The 18,316-nt window shown below is 49.4% G+C and overlaps 9 protein-coding genes across 9 annotated transcripts; 4 read left to right on the forward strand and 5 right to left on the reverse strand.

The window, feature by feature from the left end:
- Positions 1 to 731: 731 nt before the first annotated feature.
- Pmar_PMAR003664 (conserved hypothetical protein) lies at positions 732 to 2,873 on the reverse strand (the record flags this gene model as incomplete). The annotated part of the gene is made up of 7 exons (XM_002784359.1): positions 732 to 1,005; positions 1,220 to 1,340; positions 1,653 to 1,773; positions 1,829 to 1,970; positions 2,059 to 2,209; positions 2,381 to 2,470; positions 2,790 to 2,873. The coding sequence occupies 7 exons, from the start codon at positions 2,871 to 2,873 to the stop codon at positions 794 to 796; spliced, it is 921 nt and encodes a 306-aa protein (XP_002784405.1). The 3' UTR covers positions 732 to 793.
- Positions 2,874 to 5,034: 2,161 nt separating this feature from the next.
- Pmar_PMAR003665 (hypothetical protein) lies at positions 5,035 to 5,584 on the forward strand (the record flags this gene model as incomplete). Its single annotated transcript, XM_002784360.1, has 3 exons — positions 5,035 to 5,105; positions 5,157 to 5,358; positions 5,408 to 5,584. The coding sequence occupies 3 exons, from the start codon at positions 5,035 to 5,037 to the stop codon at positions 5,582 to 5,584; spliced, it is 450 nt and encodes a 149-aa protein (XP_002784406.1).
- Positions 5,585 to 5,699: 115 nt separating this feature from the next.
- Pmar_PMAR003666 (hypothetical protein) lies at positions 5,700 to 6,265 on the forward strand (the record flags this gene model as incomplete). The annotated part of the gene is made up of 3 exons (XM_002784361.1): positions 5,700 to 5,821; positions 5,880 to 6,051; positions 6,101 to 6,265. The coding sequence occupies 3 exons, from the start codon at positions 5,700 to 5,702 to the stop codon at positions 6,263 to 6,265; spliced, it is 459 nt and encodes a 152-aa protein (XP_002784407.1).
- A 317-nt stretch (positions 6,266 to 6,582) lies between these two features.
- Positions 6,583 to 7,543, forward strand: Pmar_PMAR003667 (hypothetical protein; the record flags this gene model as incomplete). Its single annotated transcript, XM_002784362.1, has 6 exons — positions 6,583 to 6,707; positions 6,768 to 6,848; positions 6,891 to 7,074; positions 7,121 to 7,223; positions 7,272 to 7,402; positions 7,454 to 7,543. 6 exons carry the CDS (start codon positions 6,583 to 6,585, stop codon positions 7,541 to 7,543), a joined length of 714 nt encoding a protein of 237 aa, XP_002784408.1.
- A 44-nt stretch (positions 7,544 to 7,587) lies between these two features.
- Positions 7,588 to 7,759, forward strand: Pmar_PMAR003668 (hypothetical protein; the record flags this gene model as incomplete). Its single annotated transcript, XM_002784363.1, has 1 exon — positions 7,588 to 7,759. A coding segment is annotated over one exon (172 nt), but the record flags the coding sequence as incomplete, so codon positions are not given.
- Positions 7,760 to 8,437: 678 nt separating this feature from the next.
- Pmar_PMAR003669 (Protein rtcB, putative) lies at positions 8,438 to 11,614 on the reverse strand (the record flags this gene model as incomplete). The annotated part of the gene is made up of 11 exons (XM_002784364.1): positions 8,438 to 8,601; positions 8,644 to 8,742; positions 8,790 to 8,883; positions 8,940 to 9,097; positions 9,150 to 9,298; positions 9,349 to 9,692; positions 9,834 to 9,925; positions 9,966 to 10,081; positions 10,753 to 10,871; positions 10,947 to 11,417; positions 11,474 to 11,614. 11 exons carry the CDS (start codon positions 11,612 to 11,614, stop codon positions 8,438 to 8,440), a joined length of 1,947 nt encoding a protein of 648 aa, XP_002784410.1.
- Positions 11,615 to 11,980: 366 nt separating this feature from the next.
- On the reverse strand, positions 11,981 to 14,259 carry Pmar_PMAR003670 (conserved hypothetical protein; the record flags this gene model as incomplete). The annotated part of the gene is made up of 15 exons (XM_002784365.1): positions 11,981 to 12,133; positions 12,179 to 12,286; positions 12,334 to 12,411; positions 12,462 to 12,557; positions 12,604 to 12,684; positions 12,732 to 12,884; positions 12,928 to 13,023; positions 13,075 to 13,137; positions 13,186 to 13,263; positions 13,308 to 13,409; positions 13,457 to 13,589; positions 13,668 to 13,746; positions 13,794 to 13,868; positions 13,914 to 13,993; positions 14,093 to 14,259. 15 exons carry the CDS (start codon positions 14,257 to 14,259, stop codon positions 11,981 to 11,983), a joined length of 1,542 nt encoding a protein of 513 aa, XP_002784411.1.
- A 198-nt stretch (positions 14,260 to 14,457) lies between these two features.
- Pmar_PMAR003671 (hypothetical protein) lies at positions 14,458 to 15,039 on the reverse strand (the record flags this gene model as incomplete). Its single annotated transcript, XM_002784366.1, has 1 exon — positions 14,458 to 15,039. A coding segment is annotated over one exon (582 nt), but the record flags the coding sequence as incomplete, so codon positions are not given.
- Positions 15,040 to 16,721: 1,682 nt separating this feature from the next.
- Pmar_PMAR003672 (hypothetical protein) lies at positions 16,722 to 18,075 on the reverse strand. The gene has a single exon (XM_002784367.1). It carries the CDS (start codon positions 18,024 to 18,026, stop codon positions 17,265 to 17,267), a length of 762 nt encoding a protein of 253 aa, XP_002784413.1. The 5' UTR covers positions 18,027 to 18,075; the 3' UTR covers positions 16,722 to 17,264.
- Positions 18,076 to 18,316: the final 241 nt, after the last annotated feature.

An 18,316-nucleotide genomic window follows, 5' to 3' on the forward strand; every position in this document is an offset into this window, starting at 1 on the left:
AAGCCCGTCGGACTCTCCACCAACAGGGACTCCGACTAGGGTGTTCCGGGCGCAGCAGCGCTCCGATGGGTGAGAATGACTAGCGAATGACCTCTGTTGGATCGAAATGCTTTTTTATATCAGGTACCATCCAGACGGGCTCTGCTCTATCGTCGCCGCGGTGTTTGTTGCACAATTTGTATAATTATGTTGCAAGTATGATACACCCGGTATATTATAGAAAACAATGCTTTCGGTTGAGTTACATTAGTAGCGGCTTATTTCGGACTGGATTCCTCTTAGCAAAAGTCTAGTGACGATCAACTCTGAGACTTTCCCCTCGACTCGAACTGGATCCTATTTTGCGTCAACTTCTGCCACTCTAGTTCTTGAGTCTTTCGTTATTCGGGAACAATTGCGAGTTCTAGTAGATGGAGTGCCTCTGCATTACCTTCCGCATCCATGTTGTTGTAGGTCATGATCTCGTGCTGAGATTCCCATCAGCGAAAGTTTCGCTGCGGAACCCAATGTGTGCGGGTATGGAATCCAAACTGGGACAGCTTGCATATTTCCAATCCAAACCTGGACCAAACTACAAGGATGAAGCGAGTGCATGCCTCAAACACGTTCGAACATGATCGCAGCAAAGCACCAATAACCTCCCACTTCTTGTTCTCATCTCATTGACCTTCCACCCAGCGCAACACCCAAAAACTAGCAGTGGGTACTTGACACAATAATCTCTGAAGAAACTCTAGGAATCCTCAAGGGTATACTAGCACCAGCTTCTATACAGCTATAGAGGTTCAGCCAACTATGCTGTTGCGGTAGGGGATTTCCTCAGGTGCTTCACCATGTTGTCCAGTTCCCCTTGAGCATTTTTGCATCGCTTTGATATCGCCTCCTCTGATTTTTTCAGCTGTGGTATGACATTCTCTTGCAAGTGCTTTTCAGCCTTCGACATGTCGGTCGTGAGCTCAGCAGAATCAGATAGAATGAAACACTTCCCCACGGCGCGATACGTATCTGAAACGGAATACACAATAATACAAACCGATACAGTTTCGATCTATTAGATTCTAATAATTGACTAATGATTAAAATATCTTTGGGGCATTAAGAACATCAGAGTGCGATGCCACTGTCCCACACGCATCGGCGAGGCGTCTCACTGTTTCGAGTGATGTTAGGCTAGAAGAGGATTTCACTGCTGACTCAGCATTGCTGAGGATAACCTTACGTAATTGAGAGTCCTCCTTCAGCATGTTCTGGATGATGTCCCTCGCATTCCCTGTCTTAGCTTTTTCGACTTCCGCTGATCGGAGTTGCTGTCGGACTCCCGAATACTGATCGTTCAGTTCCTGAGGTCAGACAGGCGAGTCATCATGAACCTCAGTCGACTGTCAGTGGTTAGATTGAAGAGCCTTCGCAATACAAGTTCTATAAACGCTCCCTATGGAAAGCTGATAAGCTGCACAAGTACGGTGTCTAGGAAATTATCGCTGCGATGAATGAAACCTATATCGCAGTATATCCAGTAAGATCAGAAGTCCATAGGATACCACCGCCTCCTACGCGAGATATCCTATCCAACTTATCTACCTCCACTTTTCACCCAACTTGTTACATCCAATTCCTTCCGTCTATCGTATTGTACGAGAACGGACTACTACCTTAACTAGCCGTTGCTGTTCCATGGCTTCCTCAGGTGACACTTCATCACTTCTGCTATCACCTCCACTCACGAATGAGATCGACGAGCTAGACTGCTTCGAGGCTTTCTTCTCCCGGTATCTACAATTGTTGATTATCAATCGAAAAAGCTATACGGCATAGTCTGCCATATAACCTCTGCAACTGCGCTTCGGCGTCTGCCAGCATCTTCTCAAGATCTTTATTCCCGGGATTTGCACTAAGCCCCTCACGAGAGAGATCGATAGCTTGCTGCCAGAGTTTCTCGGATAAAGACGCTTTCGCTGCGCGCCAATAGGCTGAAATGATCGACACCTCCGAAAATCTTGCCAGAAGGTCACACATCACGTCATCTACCACATAATAAACCGCATCAATTCTCACTACCTTTAACATTGTGTTTATCAGCCTTTACAGCCTTCCGACAGTCATTGACAACCTTATTCCACTCTCTATTGCCCAAATAAACTTGCGCTCGGTTACCGTATAATGCAGAGGCCAACGCGTCCGATTTGCTCGCCTCAGCAGCCTCGATGCCCTGAAATGCAATGACCCGCTCTAGAATAGTATTGAAATGGCTTGAGCAGTGCACTAGCGGTGAGCCCCACGGAGAATGATAGTCATAATACGACAGAATTATCCATGGAATGAGAGAATACGCGAGAAGCTCATCCTCCCTAGAAGCCTTGTCAATTCAATCTAAACCAACCTGAGTGTAAAGAGCAAGTGCCGCATCACGCTTTCCTTCTTTCAATAGTTCATTGCCCCTTGTCTTGAGCCGCTCAGCATAGGTAGCGAGCTGAAAAAAGAAAAGATAGGAGTGATAGGATCCAATCCCCGAACTAATGAAAAGATAAGTCTCCAGTGATTAGTTCACTGCGAAATCCCCAATGTAGAGTTCGAACTTCCGAGGTCACACGAGGAAACAGTCAGTTACACAGTGCTACAGTTGGGGAGCGAATTCCCAACAGGCTGAAGGAGAAAGCACGAGACACTATATGTTATGACCACAATAGACACCATTCTCAAACACTGACTGAATATCATCTACGACTGTAAATACTACAGGAGGCCAACTCGCAATATCACAGCCGAGCCTGGACCGAACGCCCTACTACCTGCTTAAGCTTGTCCTCAGTGGACATATCATCTGCATCCACAGACTCTGCAGTAGGGGTAGCTTTTGAATCGGAATCCGCCATTATGTAAAAGTAAGACGAACTACGGCATCAAACCCTCAAGGACAGCAAAGCTCTCGACAAGAAGCGCCCCGGGGAAATTGCAACAATTGTCAACATCATGCTCGAAGACATTGAATTAAGACGCCGAACACGGGGCATGCTAGCCTACAGTGTATATCGTAGATTATACATCACATACAGTGTATGAGGTCTATGCTACGAAACTCCCCTGAAATGACATTCTTACCAAGATGATATTGACGTGACTTCGAGGCTGGCCAAGCGGTGAAGCAGCCGTCGAGGCCGCGGCACCTCCTCACCAGCAGATGCCGTGAAACCATCGCCTTTATGTAGACAAGCGTGGCTATACACCATGTATTACTCATCATAAAGAAAAGTTTCAATCGACACTGGCGTGACACACCGCCGCTTAGAGTGGAAAAAATGACCCCTTGCCTCCTTAAGCAGACTTGCACTCCCTTGGGCCTATTTCGGAGGTCTCTTTAAAAGAATTCTCCCCAAGTCAGTTTCCCTGAGTCAATCTCGCCAGGTTGGCAGCGGAACGAAGTGTGGAATGTTTCGCGAAACCCGTTTGTCGAGGAGGTTTCAACTTCTCATAAAACTCAAGGCTATCAAATCCCCAGAATAGGCTATGAGCTTTCTGAAGCTTAATCAGGCATTTTCCCTGGAGAAATGGGGTGTAGTTTGAAAAACTCTTCTTGCGATTCTCTGAGAAGGTCTTGGGAGCGGTCTAGACGAGATTCGGCGGTTTCGTGCGTGAGATGTTCAAGGTTACTCACTTGAAGAGATCTTGGAATGGGCTCCTACCGATAGCGCAAGCCAGTGGTTGCCAATTGCGATGAGGTTTACGACTCGGGTTAGACTTGATGACATTATACATCACATCAATATCACTGGCGCCAGAATGATACCTAGTTTCTTCTCAGAGACCGCCTTATGCCTCAGTACTCTGTGGCTGGACGCAGTGGAACCCATAACGCGTTGGAACGGCTACTCAGATTCTTTGCTTCATCTGCTTCGACACGATTGGCCAAGCTTGGAGCAATCGGTTTTATAGATGAATGAATAGATCGTAGATATGCACCTCGAGGCGATATCCGTGTCTTACGTATAGTCCTCAGGAGCATCTTTGATGAGGAGATCGACAGCCAACTGCTTCAGCGCGTGGACGGTCGGAGGTCTTGTGCATCGGCGTTACTGAAGGTTCTTGTTAGTTCTCTGTTGGGCCCTTTGATGCAGCGACATCGGATAACAAAGAACACCCGTTAGAAGACTCCACGATGTGCTCTTATTATCCTCGTAGCGAGGCCCATTACTCTCACCGAGTTCCGTTGTGCGCGGTTATGCGCCCAGTGCTCTGTGTGCCAGCAACCGATTCGGCGTGAGCGATGGCAGCGACATGTACATTGCAAGGCTGTATCATCATCGTCGTGTCTACCACACCTCCGTCGAATTCCCAGACTGCGGTCAGCAGATCCCCCAGGGTCGTCCAGGGCTATCGTTGTCACATCGGCGAGGTTTTTGCTCCCAACGACCCCATTTGTGTCGGTTTGTGAGTTGTCCATGCCAATAAAATGTGTGAACTCATAAGATGTCTCATGAGTTGCACGATTCACAATACTCGTGGGCCACGAATATCGGCCAGACTTTGCCGGAGGTGTGACCGATTAGTTCGTCTCAGAATCAATAAGACTTGCATACGAAGTTCGTATGCAAGTCTATGATTCTGAGACGTATGCGTGGACGTAATACGAATAATACAAAGCCCGTCCACGAATCTCACAGTCAATTTGCACATGACGGCAATTTTCGAGTTATCATTTCATCTCGCACTTGTACTGTTACAAAATGTGCATTGTGGTTTATCCTACTGGGGTGTACTTGAGTTAGTCGTCAATATACTTCTTGTATTCCGAAGACCTTAAGCCGGCCCCGAGGTTATGGCGGGATTGTGGTAGCGTCGCCCATACCACGACTCTGAAACGGTCGAGGCTGTGAACCGGCTGCAGGAGCATAGGGTTTGTACTCTGTTTGTTATGTACAACCCCATGCCAGTAGCAATGTTCGACCCACAGCATGCTGCAATGGACGAGACATCCAGATCGTCAACTGCCTCTTATGCATCGTAGAGGCGTCCTCTTCACTGTGCTGTCAGTACTACATGCACAGGTCCACTAGCACCGAGAGCGGCGTAGAAGGGTGGCAGAAGACTAGTGTCGCAGAGTACAATACGTAAGGAACATTTTAGGGAACTCCTAGTGAGTATTGGGCACCATGGTTCAGGTCATGGGTCCGTCGCGGCACTAACTTTTCCGATTCCACCTTTGTTGGTTCAACAGCTAGCAGTGAAGAGAATACCACACTCACTTGTGATGAGGATTCTTCTATCGTCAGTGTGTTCGCCGGCACGTGCAAGGAAGATACGCTTATTATTTTTGATTGGGACGACACCATCCTCCCCACCCGTTTCCTCACCGTTGAATGTGTAAGATGATCGCCGCTGCAGCAAGCTGGATCAAGACTCCTTTTGTCAGGGTTTGAGAGTTGACGGTCCAGGCCCAAACCCTGAGCTCCGGAAGACCCTAGATGCCTACGCACAGCTGGCCAATACTACCTTGCTCACAGCAATGGAATTAGGCAATCTGCTTTTCTCATTTTACTATACGCAGTTGTTGAAGACTTTCGTCAGGTACCGTCATCATAATTACTAACGCCGAAAGTGGTTGGTTGCCATTGACTTGTGCAAAGTTTTTGCCTTCCCTTTTGTCCACAGTGAATTCGATACACCACACCTCAGCCAGGAGTACTTATGAACCTCAGGTCAACATGCTTACCGTTGATACTGGTTATACTGGTTTTCAGGGCTTTGCATCAGCTTTTGACTGGAAGGACCAAGCATTCCGTCACTCGATCGTGTCACACTTCTCAGAGGTCGCACACGTCCCTGGGTGCGTTTTCTTAATTCCTACGGCTATGCTATGTCACCATTCGGCCGCTCTTTTCCAGGCGTCGTCGCTGCGTCATATCCCTCGGTGACTCTGCACATGAGCGGATGGCTGCGATATATGCTTGCCGTGAGTTTAACGAACAGTCCATGATAGATTCCTCATCACCCGCCGGTCTACTCTGCAAGAGCCTCAAATTCATGGAGCGCCCGGACCTAGAACATCTACGGAAGGTATGACTGGATCGATCTGCCTGATTATGATCTTGCTATATGTCATCAGGAACAATACCTCATACAAGATTGTTTAGCTCAAGTGGTCCGCTATGACCAAGATCTCGATTTATGTATTCAACCCCAGCACTGTGTTCCCTTCGACCAGACACCAGCCGCCGCTCTCGATCAACAGAGCATGTCGCCGGCAACTGCTGCCACTCATGGTGGCTGATACCTTCAATGCCTCTATACACTACTAATCAGACTGCAATATTTTTGTTTAAATTCGGGATATTCGACCCTCGCTATGGTATATGTTGACTGCTGCATATTGGCAACAACAACAACAACAAGCACCAAAAGACCGTACTGTCAAACGAAGCGACGTGTGATGTATCACCCTATCGATTGCTGCTTTTTCATGCACCGTGACCTCAGAATTATGCTTGTACCATTCCGGACAAGCATGGTCTTCCGAACTCCTGCGTTGTTGCGTTGAAGTTGCATTCAATCTAACATTCAGTCACTGACACTGTCGCCTATTGTCCCATGCCCTCTGGTGGAGTTACTGATGTCGTCTCTCGCGATAGACCCTGCAGTACCGCGCCAGTGCCAGCTCCTAACGCAATGGACATGTCACGCCAGCAGCAGCGGAAAAGAGACCTGGATCAACGGTGATTCACAACTCGCTTATTCATCACGAACGCTCTATGGGAAAGTTGTCATTTTTCGAGGTCGACCAAAACAGTTACTGAGGGCGATCTTCCACGTGGTGTTGATGCTAAATCGAGGAGATGCATGACAGAAGATGAAGAGTAGGTGTTGCTCATTGTGGGGGCGTACGTGCTCCGAGTCAGGATGCGTGGCAGACGAAACGTTAGCGCGGTGGATTCCACTTTCACCGGTTCAACAGCGAGCTGCGACAGCGACGAGGACTTTTCCATTGTGAGTGCCTCTGCCGGCACTTGCAAGGAAGATACGCTTATTATTTTCGATTGGGATGACACCATCCTCCCCACCCGTTTCCTCACCGTTGAATGTGTAAGAAAATCACTTAAATTGGGAGAGTACCATGATAACGATTCAGGGACTCCGAGTTGACGGCCCGGATCCTGATAACGAGCTCCGCAAAATACTAGATACTTACGCTCAGCTCGCTAATGCTACTTTATTGGCTGCGATGGAATTGGGTGAAACAAGATAGGATTGACATTCGAACAGACATACTGTTGCTTGAGGTACGGTTATGATCGTGACCAACGCCGAGACTGGCTGGTTACCTCTCACCTGCGCTAAGTTCCTCCCATCTATGATGCCAACTGTGAGCATGATTTATCACACCTCAGCTAGAAGCACCTTCGAGCCTCGGGTGATACACATGAGTTCCGCACAAGGTGACCATTTCTTTGTTTCTGCTCAGGGATTCGCTTCAGCTTTCGAATGGAAAGAGCAAGCCTTCCGCCATGCCATAGCTTCCCATTTCGCAGATGTGCCATCGTTGCCTGGGTGAGACGATCCATCATGCGACTACTGTAAGCCAAGGTTCTCTTCCAGGCGTCGTCGCTGCGTCATATCCCTCGGTGACTCCGCACATGAGCGGATGGCTGCGATATATGCTTGCCGTGAGTTTAATGAACAGTCCATGATAGATTCCTCATCACCAGCCGGTCTACTCTGCAAGAGCCTCAAATTCATGGAGCGCCCGGACCTAGAACATCTACGGAAGGTATGACTGGATCGATCTGCCTGATTATGATCTTGCTATATGTCATCAGGAACAATACCTAATACAAGATTGTTTAGCTCAAGTGGTCCGCTATGACCAAGATCTCGATTTATGTATTCAACCCCAGCAATGCCTAGTCAAGGACGATACGCACGGCAATCCGGGCGGCCGAATGCAGTCACAACATTACTAATTCAATAACAGTTACTCTGTGCAAACCATCGTTTTTGTGAGTGCGATAATGATCACAGTATACTACCTCGTGTACGAAACCCTCGATGCATTACGTCGCGAATCTTTGTATATTTGCTGCTATATGAACTCGTCGTGATAAATGCATGAGTGATGGCTATATGGGTGTGTTGAGTGTTATCAGTCTGTATTCGTAGTGCGATAACGGGGGCTTCCCACATCATACATTTTAGCCTGGAGTCACAGGTAAACTATCATCCAGAATGTATCAGCGACATTCATGCTCGGCAAGTAGACAAACAACTAGTTGTATATCTGCGAGGAACATATTGCGGATAACCAGTATATACATGCCAAGTCACTATATATTTAACAAGGAGATTGATTCTCTACGAGTTGGGTCAGCATTTAACCGTACTTGAACTTTGTCAATCATCACTCAATCCAGCGCTCAGACTGTATAGAAAACGAGGCATAAGGTGGACATTAGTATCCCTTCATATTCATCAACGGCCTGAGCTTGTGTATGACTTCCACCAAGTCTTCCTGATTCGTCATAACCTCGGTGAGGTCCTTATACGCTATTGGCGCCTCGTCGCGCACCTGGCAAACTCTATCAATGCGTTGAAGAGTGGATGGACTCTCTGTCGCTGATGGCATCAGCCTGATGCTCACAAGTTTGGCCGCGTTACTGTCCCATACGATCCCCTCCATCATTTCGTTGAGTTCGCCTACCCCAACCACGCGCTTGGCAGCATTACGGCTCAGCCTCCGACCTGCGCCATGAGAACCTGATCACCAACTCAATCATTCCGTTGAGAGAAGAAGATATTCTGACACGAGTTCCAAGCCATGCTTTCCCCTTTTCCTCGCGTAATGTAACTTCCTGTTCCCATGCTTCCTGGTATTATACCGAGCTGGTCCTGGCGAGCCTTGTGGAGAAGACAACATGCGTTCACCAGGCAGGTGGCGGGTATTGTAGTCATACTGAAGTTGCTCCTTTTCTCGTTATCCATAATTTATCTCGCACGATTTTCCCCGACTCGGGATCTCGATATGTGCAGTCCTCACATTCGCAGTAATTATGGTGGATGTTCACCAAGGTGCTCCAATCTGGCACCTTTCCTGTTAAATCACGCACGGCATCTATGAAGGAGAGGCCGTTTCTGAAATGACTGAGGTATTTCGCAATGATTACTAACGAAAGAATTCATCATGAATTTTCGGTTCTCCATCGCATAGGCTTGGCAGAAGTGCATATCTCGTAGATAGTCTTGACCAGCATCACTGGCGATCGCGAGATGGGCCAGGTTTTCCTTCGAAGTGCCTGTCTGTCTCGCAGCCAACCTGAACTATTGAGAATGCTAAGCATTTCCCCCAGAGGTCGACAAGGTTACCCGTCATAATATTGGGCAGTAATATTGCCGATATTCCGGCTGCCCGAATGTAGCATGAGCCATATGTCGTCTCCTTCGTCATGAAGCAGTTCGATAAAGTGGTTGCCACCACCAAGGGTACCAATCTGTTTCACGTGCCGCTCGGCAATCACCTGAGCGTAGCTGCCGGGAGGAGTTGTCCTCGATTGACATACTCCTCTGGTATGCGCAGTAGGCTTGTGCTCGTCCATCAGTCGTTTCATAGCCGCTCGCATTTCCGGTGATGCTTTCTCATGGCTATTAAAGCCTGCCAAGATACCGCTTAAACGAGAGCAGTACGTCCCAAGCCCACCAGTGGGGATTCTCTCAACCAATTGGCCGTGTAGCTTCATCAAAAAAGTGTCAGAAAGGCCAAGGCGAGTGAGACCTGGAGCCTGCTAGCAGTTGATGAAAAATAATAATGGACTTTAAATGAGAGCGGAGTCGGAGAAGCAGTGAACGCCCACCTTCACAGCGCACATGCCACAGCCTATGTCCACTCCAACGGCGTTCGGGCAGACGAAATCACGAGAAGCGAACACACTCCCTATCGTTGCGCCTGATAGTGACACTTGACATTCCTCGACACAAAGGTTCACCTTTGCCCAAGTGGACGTCGGGCATGGCTGCGATGTATCCGACGACCATCCGTGACCGAGAGAGATTGATCCTAGAAAGGCAGAAGGGACTTTGCACGATAGATGTCTGTAGTTGTCTGAGGTCGATGAAGGCGCCTCCTCACAGCTGTTGCATCGTCTGCTCATCGACATCATCGGTATAGAGGTGGATGGGCGTACCCCGGGATGGTTGGATGACTTTGGGGAACTTAGATGTGGCCGGAGCTAGAATCGCGCGGGAACATAAAATCATATATCGTAAAACAACAGGTCTATGCACGGAAGTATCCCACAACAATGTAGCAACGGTTACTGAACAACGCCCCGGATCGAAGCTATCGATAGGAGAATCTGAAAACGAAAATGAAGCGAGCCGTCTACATACTGCTACTTGGCTGACGGAGGAAATTGAGCAACACAGCACAAGGATGGATTAGAAACATGGGATATGACGACTCTGATCATGCCAATCTGTGAGACCGATCATCGTTCTCCCCTGGGCCTGACCTACTGGTGATCGATAGGACACATGACGATGTCTACACTAATGCTGTCAGCTCTGTATTCCCGATGGTGGTCCGTAATCAGCCAGGTTGGTAACTCCCAACAGTTACACACTTTCACTCCCCTTCCCTCCTCCATCGACCCCATCAGCCGATTCAGCTGGTCCACCCCACCAGAAATCAACACGTGCTCCCCCGTCTCAAATGCGATCCACAGCCCCTCGCCAAGCACGAATGAGGTGACCCGTCCTTGAACGTCTACCCACTCGCGGTCAACGTTCATCAGACGGCTCGAGAATTTCCAACCTCCAGGGAGGGTCAAACACGCCTCTGCATCGCGCTTCCTATTGAACTTGCGCCCAGGTTGCAGCCCTTGCCAACATAGCTGACATCCAATAGGTAGTCCGAACTCTCGTCGCGAACCAGCTAACTGATCCTGGTCAACTACGACCAACCCCACCTTTGCCCTAGTCGCGGCTTGTGGCTTGACAATCGCGCGGACTTGTACTTTAACGGAGACCACCTCATCTCCGACCATGACGTCGTCAGGACATGTACTGCTAGCGCCGGTGACGCTGTGACCAGCGTGGTCGAGGCCAACATACAGGAGGGGGAATCTTCGCACAACTACGAATTCAACCATCTCATCGGGGCATTCAATGGGGAGACCGGCCTCCAGAGCGTCCAAGTCGCTGGCAGTGATTTCTTCCTCAACACAGCCGTCAACAGGCTTGACATCGTTCAGCTGGTCAAACACGTCGAGCCCACGCTTCTTTTTCACGAGTGGTCGTGGTACCGCATCGAGAGTCTTCAAGTCAACTCCCTCTAATGCTGCGTCAGCATCAACCTTCATGCCAGAGTCGCTTAACGGCGGCTTTGGACGGAGCAACGGTGCTTCAAAAGTAAGAAGGCTATCCCTCATCGGCCGCTTCTGACATCACAGACGGAGAAATCTTGCCGGACTAACGCGTAGTCGACACGGCTCACGTTGGTGGGTTTGTAAGTAGTCTCAGAGGCGTCTTCGCCCAGCATTCGAGCTGCCTTGGATAGTGCCGCTTGCGACACCGGTTCCAGCGACTTGCCTGCTGCAGTCAACAACAGTGGGAATTCCCCAGGTTTAACAGACATTTCGAATGCGGATAAGCTTTCCCTTTACCGACTAGGACTCCTTCCATTCACTTGCATAATAATCGCTCCGTTGTTCAGCCGATTTCGCGTTGAACACTTTCATAATGGGAATCGCACTCTACTACTGAGCTACTCTGATAAGGAGGATTTCCCTGTCAGATGCAGTTGACGAGGTAACATTTTTCAGGTGTAGATTCTCATCCGGAATTGAAGTTCCGTGCCCACCGACCATTGCTCGGTAAAGCCGAACCATCCCTTTGACTACAAACTCAGCACGCCTCTTATGGAAGAAAAACACATTCTCGCAGTGATAAAATTATTTGATATAAGCCTCGATAGTCTCGAGCGTTATTCGACAGCAACAACTCATCCTTTGACCACTGCGATGGGGCGCATCTTAACGACCTTGCTGGAGATTCCTGCTTGATGGCATGTATTCACGACCGCAGTGACATCCTTGTACGACTCTGGTGCCTCTTCTACGATCAGTTTCGGTGAGGCTACACGCATGCTCACACCCTAAAGTCGAGTAGTGTCAAACTAGGACATGTAAATAACGCTCACTCTATCGGCCAGCTCTGATGTGACGTGATCATAGTCGAGCTTGCGACGACTCCCGCTTCGGCTAAGGACTCTGCCAGCACCATGGCATGTACTGGAAAATGTCTCTTTCTGAAACACGTCAGCCGGTCTAGTCGATTCGAGCCAGACCACCTCACCTCTCCTGTATGAGTACCAACAAGCACGTACGAACATGTACCCATGGAGCCGCCGATCAGGACTGGCTCGCCGATACTCTGAGATGATTGAATACACCCTCAGGTTCTCAATCATAAATGTGAGGTACTTGATAGTCGCTAGCCACCAAGGGATGATTAGGCGGGAAGGCCCGAGTCGCCCCCTTCCGATGGATCAGCAGCTGCTTCACTACTCCATCTACCAACTGTGGGGAGAATGAACAGCTTCTAAAAATACAACTGTCCACTCACGTGTTCCTCCAACTTCGCTGTGTTGTGAGAAATATCATATACGACATGCATGTCGAGATCATCAGCATCCTGCTTGAAAACCTATTCACGATTGGTTACCACAACAAGCGTCCATCGGCAGGACACACCTTGCTGAAGGCTTGCCTAGCCATGAATGTGATGGTACTGCGATTGACCCAGGCAAAGTTGGCCGCGGCAGCCATTGATCTGAGGTACAGCTGACCCTCCTCGGAGTGGATAGGAGCACATGACAGCTGAGGGTCGTTGAGATGAATCGGATTCTGAAAAATCATGACTATAAGCGCGGCCTCATTGTCGTCACACCTTCCTGCTCATCGCTGCCTTGCACATGAGCTGTAGGGCGTCCGTGGCGACTTGATGGCCGAGGCCTCGACTGCCACTATGCATCATCAAGCACACCTACAACCACAGAATTAACACCATTTCTGTGAAGGGATGATGACACCTCACCTGCCCTGGGCGATCCAAGCCTAGCTGCTTCGCGGCATACTTGTCGTATATCTCATCGACAACCTGCATGGCCATGGCGCTCTCTATCGAGCCCGGTACTTGGCGACTCACCTGCACTTCGGCGTAGTGATTGCCAGCTCCCAGCGTGCCCAGCTGTGGTACACCGCGTATCATCGCCCTTCTAGAGACCTGCGAACAGCTACCATAGTACTCACCAGCACATTAGATGGTACCTCGGTGGCGTTGGCGTTCAGGAGCCGTCCCTGCTCCTCACAGTGGTACTTATCCTCCACCCAGCTATACCCTTCTCGGACCGACCAGTCCATTCCGTATTGCTACACAGACAAGTCGATATAACACATTTCGCACTGCAGTGTATCACTAGAGCCTCTCTGAGTGTGTCTTGATTCACCGGTACGACCCCTTCAGAGCCAACTCCAACAGGTATGCAATCGTACAGCGCTTGCACAAGCTGCTCCTTCACCGGTTCCACGTCGCTCAAGGTGAGGTTGGTCCTGAGGAAAATTCAGCTGACGAGGATACGGAACCCCTCCTGCCCAGCGATATGGTAAACACAGCAGAACACCCATTACCTCAATAACCTCACACCACAGTTGATGTCAAAGCCAACCCCACCCGGTGACACGACGGCACAGGGGTCAGATGCGTCAACTGAGAAGAGGTTATGCTGGGAGGCCACTCTAAGAGAGGAGGAGTACATGCCGCGACTGAGCCAACGGCAAAGCCGTAACCGCTATGGATGTCGGGAAGGCCAATAGCGTTGCCGACGATACCTACCACGAGCCTACTTCACAGGAGGGGGCGATGGGAGCCTCTACCTGGCAAGGATGCGACATTCCCTAGCTGCTTCAGAGCAGGTAAGAATCCTGCCTCCCCAGCCGGTCGTAATGAATACCGCCTAAGTAGTCAACGGCAGATAAAACCACGGAGAAGGCACATTCACATTCACTAAGTCGACCACAACGAGGATAGCCTCCATCGCGCCCAGCAGTATTACTGTAGCTCCTCCATCACCGCTGGCATGATTTTCTCATTGGCGTAGAACTTCACGGGTACATTCATGTTCTCTACAAATCCCTTGTCTATGTGCCACCTGGGCGACTCCATCTTAGATATGAACTTCTTATCCTCCTCGAAAGGTCTGCGTACCACCGCCGTTGACATTGTTGTTGAACAACCACTTCCTCTTCTCTAACAAACTGCAACCGTCACACCTGGTGTCACCACTGATATTTTTTCGTCAACACAACGAGCCCATTGTAGTTTACAAAAAATCATCCTCCATAACCGTGTGGTGCCCACGCTTGCCACCCTCCTGCTGGTCCTAGTCTATGATGAGTACACCCGACAAGCTGTTCTCACAATAGCCTTGCAAACTAAACATGTGTCGAGGACCTCCGCAGCCTCCGACCGTATTTCACCATAACACTCCCGACACAATACCATGTGCCCACAGGGGACCAGCACAACTTCCGCTCTTCGTTGGAGACAAATGACACAACGTCCCCCCTTCCTAGTTGTTGCAGAGGAGCCTTCCTCATCAGAGCTAGTAAGCCGTTGCTGTTCCCTCTCTCCTGTAGTAGCATCACCACTCCAGCCCTCGACATCGAGCAAGCTCGCTATGAATCGACCGCCATGGACGTGGGCCAACGGTCGCCTCATCAGGTTGTATATAACCATACGGGACTTGGCTTCCCATTTTTGACACTTCACACGGCTGCTACGGGCATTGCTAGGTTCGCATTCGATTTGAGGCAAGTAGCCAGGTTTCATACCTGCCCATCGGCGGACCACTCGGTAGCCCCAGTCAGCATATCGCTCCTGCACCTCAGAGGACGCCCCCTTCCACCAGAAGAAATACCCAAGTATTACCACCACCGGCATCGAGGCTTGAGCTAGCAGCAACAAGCCGTCCCAGGCTAGAGACAAGTAGAATAGCAGGTCCTGAACAGGAGGGTCGATACAAACTGGAGGAAGTGAGGGAGTTGTGGTACTATTGCGAGTAATGTGGGGAACATAAAAACGTTCAACTACGCATTTTGGTGGCACTAAAGGAACGAGGATCTTTCACACCTTGAGCAGAATCTGCTCAAGGTTGCGTGGAAATTTCTCATAATGTGATGAGGACGATTCTGAGCTGGAGTGGAGAAACTAGCTGAATCTCCTCACACCGATAGTGTGGGAGGAAATGACATGACTACCTGTAAAGGATCCGGTAAGAAGGTAAAGATGGCGCATCTAACCGCGCACTCCCTTGCCGTCCAGTCCAACTCTTGATAGAGCTCCCCCATAGACCTGATCCTGGATAAGCTGATTATCCATATAAAGTCATGGACGGCTACTGTCATAATAGAATACAGCATCACTACTGCCAGCAGTGCATTGGTGATAAAGAGAGGGAAGACGTACGGCAGCAGCTGGAAGTGTGGGGCGAGCAGTACCCCGAGCCAGTACCAAGCCGGATGGAATGAAGTCTCGGGTATCGTCCAGTATGGGGACACTTCTAGTAGTGGCAATATGGTCTCCTCGTATTCGAACAGAAAGAGGTAAATCAAATGACTTCGCAAACAGGGCAAGAGGTAGATCAATCTCAGGATCTTCCGTCGGCCCGGACCAGTCAGCCAACCGCTGGTCCCGTTAATGTACCACAGTTCGATACCGTGGGACTGCAGAGCGTCTGAGATGAGCTGATATACAGGAGAATAGTGATGGTCCTGGAAACCATATAGCTCAACAGCACCGCCTGAGGCGAAGGCGTAGGCTGGATCGACTAGAGTGGGGTAGAGGAGAAGGAATGTGATCCCACATAGAGAGGTCATGCACCATAACACTGTTGAAGAGACCGCAAATTATTAACACTGAGAAACCACAAGAACGAACAATGCTAGAAACGGAGACGTGGTTTACAGTATCTCACCTGGTTGTCGTTACCATCAATTTTCCACACACTCTACTCAACTGACCGCAAATGGCTTTTCGAGTTCATAAAGGAGACGCCCCATATCATCACAGGCCGTTCTCTCAACTACCATCGCGGTCGAGTGTAGCCCTCATACACACCTCCCTCTACCGCAGCTAAAGTCGGTGCTCAAGCCCTTCAAGACAACAGGCGTTGGTCTCGAGTGTTATTCGAGCAGCGTGTGGGACCTCGTCGACAACGACCGTGAGTTCCTTCCTGTTGTGATTACAGAACTGCCTGAGATGGTAGCAGTCACCTGCACACCGGCCTAGTAAGCTTACGATAGCTTCGTGCTACTGTCCTCAGTAACAGCCGCAATGGCCAGCAGGAGCTGGTACGTCGGTGGTATTCCTGTTCTCTCCAGGCAGTATCATCAACTACTGCCAGTTTATACACCGTTCCTCCTCTACCAAATGTGATCGTCGACGTTGATCCCTCCTTTGCTGCCTTGATACGCGAAACACCCGCTGATTCGACACTCTCCCGACCGACCGATGATAACCCGCGCCCTGAATGCTGGTGTTACTTGTCTGCGGGTGTGTGGCAATTCACTCATACGCAAGTTGAGTTCCCCAGGTGACCCCTCGAAGACACCTCACCCAAAGAGTACTGTGGACAACGCGACTCCAGAATGGTCGAAACTGTCCTCTGCAAGGCGAGCAAAAAGGCAAACGACAGCATTTTGCATTATTCAGACTAGCCATTCATAACAAGTAAACAGATTACAAAGTCATCCAGGACATAGTTCTTCCCAACAACAGCTAACAGGACTGAGCATTTTGAGCTCGAGCACCATAGTAGACACTGAGGTAGTTTAATAAGATCCATCCCAACGGGAGAGGGCTGAACACGTAGACAGAGAGGTTACTCCCGTTTTGGAAGAAGATGATCATGATGACGACGACGACGACGAACGACCAGATATAATACCACCCGACTATCACGCTCCCCTGTTTAACAAACGGTTCAAATCGAAACAGCTGAGGCAATTCTACTGTAGAATAGGTATGACTCTGGTCGAAAATCCGAAAATAATGCAATTGTATGGTACAAAAAATGCGATTTTACCACGAACAATGATATGGTCGACAATGTATCTTCTGAATACAAAAGGACTTGAGAAATGTTGATATGATGTTAAGTAAGAGTTTTCTCAAATGAACATAGCTATAGGGGGACATAGAGGACGTAGAGAGCATGATACATAGTTCTACTCTGAGCCGCTTGTTAGAACATGGTTCTTGTTTAGAAGTGATGATATTCCAGAGGACGCCCACAGGTCAAAAGCGGCAGAGTTGTATCCGGTAGAAGGATCAGCATGAAAGTCACCAAACGAGTCGACCGTACAAGTACCACACGATGTACCATTCAAGTCGAATACAGATTTATCATTTGATCCAACAAGCGGCAGATCTGGGATGTTCGACACACCATCATCACCACCACGAGAAGAAGAAGAAGTAGGAGCATAGTGCATTTGCGGAGTTACCGAATCAGATGAAAATTTCCTGGTGGCTTCCCCAAATGCATTGTTGGTATGTGCTTGAACATACATCTCGGGCTTCAGACCTGTTACCATCGCCTCGTGCGGCGGCGAACCCTCACCAGTGGTGTTGTTCTCGTATTTAGCAAGGCGTCTACGGAGCTCATTACGTTCCATGAGAATGTCGGCCAACTGTTTCCTTGCCACCTCCAAAGCCGTCCGAGTCGCCCTAAGCTGTGTCTCGTAGGCCGTGGACTGTAGCTTCCGCTTCTGTCGAACCCTGTACGCCGACTCCCTGTTCAACTGCCGCTTCCGAGCACGCTTTAGAGCCACGAGTTGCTCTCGTGGCATATTAGAATCGTATACAATACGTCCTCGCTTTCCTGGGAAATCATGATACTCCCACGAAAGACACTCTCCTCGAGTCAACATTCCAGGTAGTGAAGCCACGGAAGATCCCGACGAGCCAGCTGTCAGGGAGGAAACCATGCTACTACTACTATCGCCACCAACAATGGGGAAAGATGAGTCGTAAGACATAGCAAGTCAAAAACACTAGAAGGATGTGAACACGTATCAGGTTTACAACAACAATACGAGTGGCGCCATTCTAATCGATATCGGCGTGTAAAAGCTCAGAGCAGTATGTTTCAGAGGACCAGTGGCGTTGACTCAGTTTTGTGCAGAAGCACTGAGCGTAAGACTAGTAGTGCAGTAGCGTAGGGCCCTGAATGGCCTTGAGTCGGGCGGCCTATGTGTTCGAGCGAAGACTGGGATGA

The sequence above is a fragment of the Perkinsus marinus genome (assembly GCF_000006405.1).
Source record: "Perkinsus marinus ATCC 50983 genomic scaffold scf_1104296935302, whole genome shotgun sequence".
Classification (NCBI taxonomy): Eukaryota; Perkinsozoa; order Perkinsida; family Perkinsidae; genus Perkinsus; species Perkinsus marinus.